This window comes from Poecilia reticulata, chromosome 20, assembly GCF_904066995.2.
Source record: "Poecilia reticulata chromosome 20, P_reticulata-male-v2, whole genome shotgun sequence".
NCBI lineage: Eukaryota > Metazoa > Chordata > Actinopteri > Cyprinodontiformes > Poeciliidae > Poecilia > Poecilia reticulata.
Window position 1 is genome coordinate 5,922,688 of NC_088849.1, and position 9,576 is coordinate 5,932,263.

At 42.8% G+C, this 9,576-nt stretch overlaps 1 protein-coding gene across 3 annotated transcripts in view; it reads right to left on the reverse strand.

The window, feature by feature from the left end:
• The window catches only part of nrp1a (neuropilin 1a), a 79,889-nt gene extending 70,536 nt beyond the window's left edge, over positions 1–9,353 (reverse strand). The window contains exons 1-3 of one of the 3 annotated variants that reach the window (XM_081601327.1): positions 8,629–9,353; positions 6,958–7,493; positions 4,935–5,109 (exon numbers count right to left, since the gene is read on the reverse strand). In XM_081601327.1, coding sequence (XP_081457453.1) covers positions 4,935–5,109; positions 6,958–7,024 — 242 coding nt within the window. In that variant the 5' untranslated portion in view covers positions 7,025–7,493; positions 8,629–9,353. Of the gene's footprint in view, positions 1–4,934; positions 5,110–6,957; positions 7,727–8,628 lie in introns of those variants that run through there. The other 2 variants (XM_081601328.1, XM_081601329.1) reach the window with 2 other exon arrangements.
• Positions 9,354–9,576: the final 223 nt, after the last annotated feature.

The following is a 9,576-nucleotide window of genomic DNA, read 5'->3' on the forward strand; positions in this document are numbered from 1 at the left end:
TGCCGCTCTGTCACTTGTGTAGATTTAAATCCACTGAAGTTTCCATTCCATTCCTGACAGGCCTTATCAGCTCCCCCCTCTGAGGAACAAAGACTAAATGCATGGAAGGGGAGTGGATCGCGAGCATATCTGTTTACCTTGTTGTCTTTGTTTCACCTCGGCTCAGCTAGCTCATTCCGCTGATTTTAGCAGCAAATTGACTTCAAATATTTGTCTTGATGCGGCCTGCATCTTTTCCCTCTAACTTCATTAGCTGGGACAGGCGGCGGGTAGGGTGGCCCCGCCCCGCGAAGTCTCCACTCCGTGAAAGTCTACAACGGTGCGTGAAAGGTAAACACGTTGTGCATTCAGAATCGCAAGGCTCACTTAGTCCCCCCTTATCTCTGTGATGGAGTGTTTTCCTCCTGCCGCTCTCAGGATACAGGCCTCTGCACTTCCCTAAACAAACCTGTCAAGGGTAGCGCGCCCATGAAACGGCTGCTCGGCAGCCAGACTCCGCTCTGCAAAGACTTGTTTTGCTTTTTTTGTTTCTTTCTTTTTTTACGAGCACCGCTTTGAGTGGTTCTTGTTTGGTTTGCTGATAAGGCCCATGTCGTAGGAACATGTGGTGCATGTGTGTTCCACTGGCCCGCTAATTAGATTGTGTGGCAGGGCAGTGAAGCATGCATTGTGAGCACCGTGCAACCCCCACTCACTTTAGCAGCCTATCAGATAAGGAAGCCATTCTGGATCTCATCAGTTTCCATTATGGAAGGGCTGATTTGGTGAGTGGCGCTGCGATGGGGATTCTAATACGTCCAGCTCAAATGTTGCCCAACTGTACAACTGACACAAATAGTGCCTTGTAAAAAAAAGAAAATGTGTTAATAACCTCTAAACTTTTTTCTCTTTGTCACATTGCAGCCACAAACCTCAGTGCATTTTGTTTGGATTAAAAGTGGTAAGAAGAAAACCAAAAGAAGATGTTAGGTTGAAAGGGGCAGGATCATGTATTTTCCAGGCACATAGTGTTATTTTATAGCACAATGAAAGACTTTGTTACTTTGTTATTATAAAAATTCTGCATAATTCTGTATATATCAAAAATGACTTAAAAGAAATTTTTCTTTGTAATTTAACACCTTGAAATTGGTCGTCCTCTGTCTCTTTAAAAACTCCCTCCACCTTCAGGAAGTTATTACAACATGGCTCCTCTATTAACCCTTTAACAATGTTTTTACCAGCATAGCACTGAGAAGGAGCTACTAGGTGTTTGCTAATTGCTACTGGCTAGTTTGAAGGAGCTGAATAGGGGAGCTGCTCTGTGAGGCGGAAGCTCAGAACCTTGGAAAATGCAGCTCCCAGGAGGAGCTTTGTCTCAAAGACAGGGCTAAGTCCACAAAGGCGATTTGCACAGTTGAATGGTTGCCATGGGAGATTAAAGGTTTTCTCAAACATGCATGAAAAAATCAAGGCAACACTCCAGGTATACTTTTGATGAGGGAATAACATGATAAAAAGTTTAAAAAAAAGTCGATTTTACATAATAATGTGCCTTTAAATGAGATCAAAATGGATCTATTTGACTAATACAATCATTACATACGGAGTAAAAGTAACAGAGCACAACAAAGGGAAGATGGTCACAGTAGATGAGAAAATCTGTATAAAGACTTCACCTTCCAGCAGGACTATAGCCCTATGGCTAAAGCATTGTGTATATAATAGTCCAGTCATAGTCCAGACCCAAAGGACAATCTAAAGCAAGTTTTGAAAAGTCATGTTCAAAGATGCCTGCCTTGCAATTTGACTGTAGTTGAGCAGAAAAGGCATAACGTTTCGCCTCCAGACCGGTGAAGCTGGTAGCAACACGCCGTGAAAGACCTGCAACTGGAGCAGACGGTGCTTCTATAAAATTTGGCTGGGTCTAAATCCAAATTCATGCCATATACTTTTTTTAATGGTTTTTATCTGTGAAAATATTGTAAACCATGCATCATTTAAATTTTATTTCACAATTACGTTGCGCTTTGTATTGGTTTTTCACATTAAAGAGTATTACCAAAGCATATGTGTCATTGTAGTGTAATAAAGTGTTTTGAAGTTTGTAGATGCTAAATGACAACTACAGGGTTTAAATATATAATTGTAGCACTCTACAATCTTTTAATACTTTGTTCACACTGACACCCTTATGTTGCAACTAGGCGTGTCACCATAACAAATTTTGCTAGACGATAAATTGTCCCAGAAGTTGCTTTGAGACCACTTTCAGGTAATATAATGGTAATGGTATAATAATGCATGGACACATTCTCAACAATCAATAAACTTTAAATTCTAACTGAAATTGAACACTGGAAGTGGAAAACATTTTAAATATCCAAGAAAAATAAACGGAAGCAACAAATAAAATGAATTATGAAGTCAATGTGAAGAAAATTGTCCTTCAAAAAAAAAAAAAAACAGGGCTAGCTGAGACCAAATTGAGATTAAGTTTTTCAGAAGCTGGGATACATCACAAAGCGTGACTAAAACCTCTGTGCACTAACAATATTAAAAATGAAACGGCTCATAGAGTTAAAGACGGGGGTGAAAGGAACCGAAGGGGCCACTCCAGTTTTTGGGTGAAAGCTCAGTGAGGCCCACATGAATCGGTTCCAGACTCGGGTTTCACGGCCGTCTGCCAGGGTCATTTGTTAACGGATCCTGGAAACAAGCGATTAGGAACCTTTCTGACCACAGCGCCGGTGCTAGCGCCCGTTTTGAATGAGCGGTTCATCAAAGAAAAACGCTGATTGTCGCAAGGAGTTTTTGTTTTTTTTCCCCATCTTGGTCAACGGATAAATTCATTTTTTATTGCTTCTTTCCACTAATATCAGCATTAAATAGAGCAATTGAGTTGGGGAAGTTCCTCAGATATAACCGAGTTCTGCTGACATTCAGTGTCTCCTAAAGGAAGGACGGTTCTGTCTCCCCCAAACCAGAAGAAAACTCACATCCAGGAGGTCTGGAGGAACCCAATCCTGCCTCCACCATGTCCAAGATGTACATTCCTGACTAATTAGATTAACACAGCCCATTGTTACTGACCCTTCCTCACCCTCTGTTTCTACATATTGGACCTCATTCATATTCAAACCCCCCTCCCTCTGGTGCTGACACTGGAACCAAAAGCAATTTCAAAGAGCATCCAGCTGCTAAAAGACAGCACCATTCATAGCCTGCCATAAATCTCTGGCAGCAATAAAGAAAGGTTAAAGTGGGATTTAAATCTAAGGTTTGAAAAGAAAAAAAAAAGAAGAAGGGAAGCTGCCGCAAGTGTATACGGGGGACCATTCAAGGAGCACAAAGGGAAGCGTAGGGTCCCAATTTTGGGTGGAGCGGGGATACAGTAACAGGATCCAGCAAAGCTCTGTGCTCTCTGGAGGCCCTGCAGCGTAAACAAACAGCTGAGACAGAACAGGGCCGACACACACATACACACACACGCGCGCGCACGCATGAAAACGCTTGCAAAGAGACGAGCAATCAGAGCGAGGCAGTGAGCCCAGCAAAGCTCACCTCAGGGCACCCGCACTGACACAGCCTCATCACATTACTGACTGTCTCTGGTTTCAGAGGCTCAGGCTACCTGTCTGACAATAGGCCGGCTGCTTAGCCTTTTGCTGGATGCAACAGCTCGTGGCTCACGAGTCCAAGGACGATCAGTTACCGGACCGTCACAGAGAGGTCCCGTTTTAAAGGTCGCTTTTATCAACCTGGGAGTTTGGAGGCTGGCCTGTGGGTGAGCCCATCCTTCTGAGATGCATAAGTGTGCTTTATAGTTGCTAGGGCTGTACTAATCGCAGTTTTCCTGCTGATCTCCAATTACCAATCTTTACAAAAGTCTGACCTGACAATTCCGATTTTGAACGATACCATTTTGTTTTTTTTTGTTAGAAAGAAGTGTGGCTAAATATAGGAAGAAAGTCGCTGAATTTTCAATAGTGAGGTGACTAGTGCTAGTTGTCAGTCAAGGCAGAAGAAGTCATTGTTTGATTTTAAGAGCTTTACTGAGACTGGTAGATAGGACTAGGAGTCCGGTAGACTGGAAGTCTACCAGACTGATCGGTCGATCAGTGATCAAATTTATTTATTTTCGATTTATTTTGCACCCCTATCAATTAATGTAGAATATTTCAGTCCAGTTCAACTATTCCTATGTATTATAGCCTGTATAGATGTCCTGATGCCAGAAAGTGTTAGAAACCTTATCTTGTGGTGTTTTCAGACACAGAACAAAGGTTTATGAAATCTTCAACTATGTTTTAAAGAATCTCTGTTCAGTCTATAATCATCCACTCAGGTTTGACCAATCTAAGTTTTCAAAGTTTCAAACTAGACATTGTGAAATGCAGTCCTGGTTCCTCAGGAAACATCAAATAGCTTATTAATTCAGCAAAGAATGAGAATCTTGAAATTAGCCACCCCCTGACAGCGATGCCACTCTGAGCCATGAGTCATGTCACAAATATTAGAGGAATATCTTTGAGAAAGAATTTGGCCCAGCAAAAAGAAAAAATAAAAGTCTAATCAATATCACAGCCCGATGACTTCACACCACAAAGACGCAAAATGACGGACTTTCCCAAAACCAAACAGCAGGGACGAGACATTCCTTCATCCTTCTGTCTCACCGCAGAAAGGATCGCTATATGATTGCTTGTTGGCGCTTTTAGACGCTAGATGGCGCAGTTTGACGTGCAATAAGGGAGAAAGGGAGGAAGGAAAGTGAGGGGCTTGGGGGAAGGAGAATCTCTCCCACAAAATACACACACACACACCTGACATGCACACGCACTCATGATCGGAGCATAGGCTTTCTGGGTGAACACGGATCTGGACGGGGTTCCGAAAAACTGCACATCTTAAAGCATAAAAGAAAGAAGGTACATGTGTTTGTCATCACTCACTTGCACTCTCGGTCCTCCAGGTCGAAATGCGGGTTGAAGTTGATAAGGATCCGCTGGTGGGGCCCCGGCGCCGAGATGACCCACATGCACCTCTGAGAGGGCGGGTAGGACATCGGGTATCCGGGCGACGTGAGGTAGCTGGCGCTGGAGATTCTGATGTTGCCTCCGCATTTATCTGCAGAGAGGAGCGAAAGACATGCTCTTTACAGAGTACTGCATGTCGCGCCAAAAAAAAAAGAAAGAAAGAAAGAAAGAAAGAGAAAGAAAAAAAAAGCCCTAACCAATGTCATAGATATAAACAGTCATCAAACGATACTTCAATTCCTATTAAAAAGAAAACACACGAGTCAGCATTTAAGTTACACTGGTAAAAACCGACTGAGTTTAACCGTGAAAACCGCGTTTTATGTGGACATTTCTGAACCAAGATGTCTGCCAAATGACACGCAGTAATATTAGCTAAAGCCTATTTAATGAAGAAGAGTTTGTGTAGTGGAAGAACAAAACATTATCATTACTTTGTTTCCATTAAGATGCCACTAGAAAGCGAATGACTTTACAAAAGAATCTGCTTTAACTTGGTGCATCAAGCCGTTTCCATTGACAACCATGACCAAGATGTGGCATTCATGGTCAACAATTGCCTCAAGGTGGCTAAGCGAGTTTCGACTTTACTGCTGTATTGTCGTTAGCGCTGGAGCTAAACGAGTCAGAGCTGGCGACACACTTCAACACAGAGACTCTCTCAACCTCAAAGTCTGAAGAGTTTGTTTTTTTGTTTTGTTTTGTTTTTTACTTCTCCCAAGTTTTGGCCAGTAAATGTTCTCTGTTGTACATCACATCTCAGGGTAAAGGCTAACCATGTTAACCACATCTTTAAAGTTAAAATGAAATTTGTTGGGGATTTGTTAACAAAGTAGCTAAGTGTAGTTAAAATGTTACCACTACATGCACAAGCGGCGTATAGTTGATTAAAACGTCAATCATTTTAATGGGTAACATTTAAGACTCGTTTTTAAAGTGTATGGTCATGAAAAACTTCTTGTTTTGATCGTTTTTTGTTTTGTTTGTTTGTTTTGTTTTTACCGATTTTGTTCGACAGAATACAGGGGTAGACAAAAACAAACAAACAAACAAACAAAAAACATCGCGTGTTGCTTAATCGAAACCGGAGATTAATCATTTAAAAACAAGAAAAGGAAAATTAGGCCAACAAATTATTTATCACGAGCGCGTTCCCCCCCACTAGAACTCCACTCTGCCACGCGCGTGTGGTAAGCGACCTCCAGACAGACAGAAGGCACATCGTCTTTGTGTTTAATATTCTAATAAGCATATAGTTACAGTTTGGAAAGGGAGGCAGATCACCCGGGAGTCTGAGCTCACCGACGTTTCTGCGGAAAGTTTGGTTTTGAAGTCAGGCTGATCTGTTCCTCCAAACTTCCCTCATCCTGACAGCGCGTTTCATCATTAAAAATAGGCAGAGTCTATTTTTAAAGGCCCACTTTTTTTTTTACAGCTATATATTTATTTATAAAGCATCTGCCGTCAACATGAGCCCTTTGATTTTTTTGTTGTTGTTCTAAATAATACAAAAAAACATGCACTGGATGCTTGAATCTATTAATGTACACATATAGTAGATGGACTTTGCTTAACTGCATCCTAAATCACATAAACAATCCATTATTAATCCTTACTTACTTTTAATAGGCTTTAAAATCCCGATTTAAAAGCAATAAGTCTGGTGTTTTATTTGTGTTTAAAGTTTGATTAAGAAACTCTTTATGCTATAATAATAATAATAATAATAATAAAAAGATTTTCTGAATCTAAGTTTTAAAGACAATTCAGACGTTTTCCAGACTTCGCTTGCTTTGGACTGACTTCAGCTCGGAGTCAGTTTGCCCAAAGATCAGCGCAGATCAGAGAGGGGCTAATCTTCAGGAAAAACAGCGGGATTATGTGGCTTTGCTGGGTACATAACAGCTTTATTTATACTCGTATCAGATGTCACACTTACCGTTTTTAAAAGCCTCGAGCACCACGAGGAATCCCATGAACAGGACAAGAACTAATCCACAATGCATCCTCGTTCTGTCTCCTCCAAAGTAAAAAAAAAAACAAGAAGGAAAAACAAAAGCACTCCAGGAAAAGAAATATTAATTTTCTTTCAAAGAAAAATCCTCCAAAAGCTTTTTGTTGTTGTTGTTTCTTTCTTAATGTCTTTCCGTTATAGTTCGAGAAAACAAAACAAAACAAAACAAAACAAAAAAAATAGAAATGTTCTTAAGCAGCAAAACAATAATTAAAAAAAAAAAACGTTTTAAAAAAGAGGGAGAAAACTCCCAGGCTGAATCGGTGTTCCGAGCAATCAGGTCGCGGGCATCCTGTCACTCAGCTCCGGCTCCGGCTCCTCTCCTGCGCCGGCTGCACTCCTCTCTGCAGCGCCCGCCTTGCCATTCCCACCGCGGAGACGCCGAACGATGCGAGTCCTCCACCCCTCCACCTTGCGTCCTTACTCCGTTGGATGATGGATAATAATCCTTGGCTGTGGGACTGCACAAAGAAAAAAATATATAGTCAAATAAAATAGTAAAAAATAAAAAATAATAAAGCAGGAAGATTGTACGCTGCTTATCAAGGCGCGCGCTCTGCACCTTCTAACTGCTTCTGTGCGTCCGTGGAGTTGAGTGATTGGCTTGATTATAGCCAACCTGTGTCTGGAAGGTTCCTTATATGTAAGCGGAGTTGCACACTGAGAAACTGAGCAGGAGAGCTTCGTTAAGTGACAAGACTCTCTCTCTCTCTTTTCTCTTCTCCCTCTCTCCCTCTCTCCCCCCCCTCCCACTATCCTATCCTATCTCACAAAAACGGAGCCAGACAGTAATGGAAGATATAGTGACTCAACAGGACACTCTTGCTCCGGGCCACGGCCAGATAACAACAAGACAAGTTGACAACCATAAACAGACTATTTTATTCATCGAAATTGGCTTCGCTTCTTGTTTTGAGGTGATTACTGCAGAACTTCCCCGTTGCGACTCCGGAATCCTGTCCAAACCCTCTTATTCCCATACAACTCAAGTGGAACTGGATCACATGTCATGTTCTTTTCTCTCGTTTTTGTCTTACTCTGGAGCCACAGAACTGTATTTATTTCATTTTTTCTCTCTCTCTCTCTTTGTGAATTTCTATATGTATATATATATATATATACTTTTTATTTTGCGCACCAGTGCGCCTGTTTGTTAAAACCTGCCCCGCAACCGTGACACCATTAAACCGGGCGCTCTGAAATTTAGAGGAAATCGATGAAAGCGAACATTTCAGCAAAGCCTGCAAGTCGTTTAGCTGCTGGATCAGAGAGAGAGACAGAGAGACAGAGAGCATGGAAGCCTGATGTACAACACGCAGCGCGGTGACATTGGAAATTGTGACATAAAATAGTAGAAAAGTGTGTTGGATGTTAACCGTGTTGCTTTTTTATTAACGACGAGGAACAAAGGAGAGAGTTTGATATTTGGATCTGATCAAAACGGTCAAATTCATAGATTTCTGTGTGGGAGAAAATTAATAATAATAATAATAACAATAATGAAAAGCGGTTTTTGAACATTTCTTTTACAGGATTCTGCGTCGACTTTTCAGCCAATCTTGGACGTAAAGTCAAATAAAAAACATCTGCATTCACCTGCGTCTTGAAGATCCGCGGACCGGCAGGCATCCAGCCCTCCTCTCTCTCTCTCTCTCTCCTCTCTTCTCTCTCTCTCTCTCTCTCCGCTTTCCAACAAGAGCAGATCAGAGCAAAGTGCGCGATCCGAAAGGCTTCCCTTTTGATTTCCTTAAACAAGTGACTAGAAAAATATCTCCCAAAAGTGAGCAGAAACAAAACTTATTTCATCTCCAACTTTGAACCGCCCGCAGATTCCCGGAGGTTGGGAGGGGACGGGGGAGGGAGGGCCGCTTAGCGCACAGTCGCTGCCCGGGAGAGCGGCTCCTCCGCTCGGCGTGCAGACAAGTCCTCTCCCCGCTATGAGAACGGCTCTCTCCGGCTCTCTCCGGCTCTCATTCAGCGGGGCTGTCACAGCTCAGACCCTGACCACAGTGAGGACGGAGGGGGAAAACAGCCAGTTTCCAAATAGAACACCTCTATCAAAAAAATAAAAGTAAAAAATAATCTTTCAAAATAACTTTCCCCCTGTCTCTGTCTGTGCTCCTCTCGGCGCGCGCCTCTCCGCTCCTTCCACTGACTGATGCAAATGAGGGAGGGTCTGAGTTCGTGCCAGCCCAACACGCCCCCCTTTACTAGAGGAGAGCGACGGACGCGCGCGAGGCTGGTTCCCCCGCGTGCGCGTGAGTCTCTGCAATCGATATGCAGATTTCACGCAGCTGCCTGGCCGCTCGCTCGCTCGCCGTCAGCCTGCAGCCTTTATTGGATGCGCCAGAAAGTCTCAGTAAACAGAAGAACGTAAGAAAAAAAAAAAAAGGGGGGGGGGGGGGTGAGGGGGGAACACGCGCATTCTCAATGAGATCCGTCTCCCAGTTGTGATCCATTCACCGACAACCTCCCTCCTGCCTGCCTGATATTCTCGTATGATAAAGAGCGGAGCAACGCCGCAGGACGGCGTCCGGTCCAGAA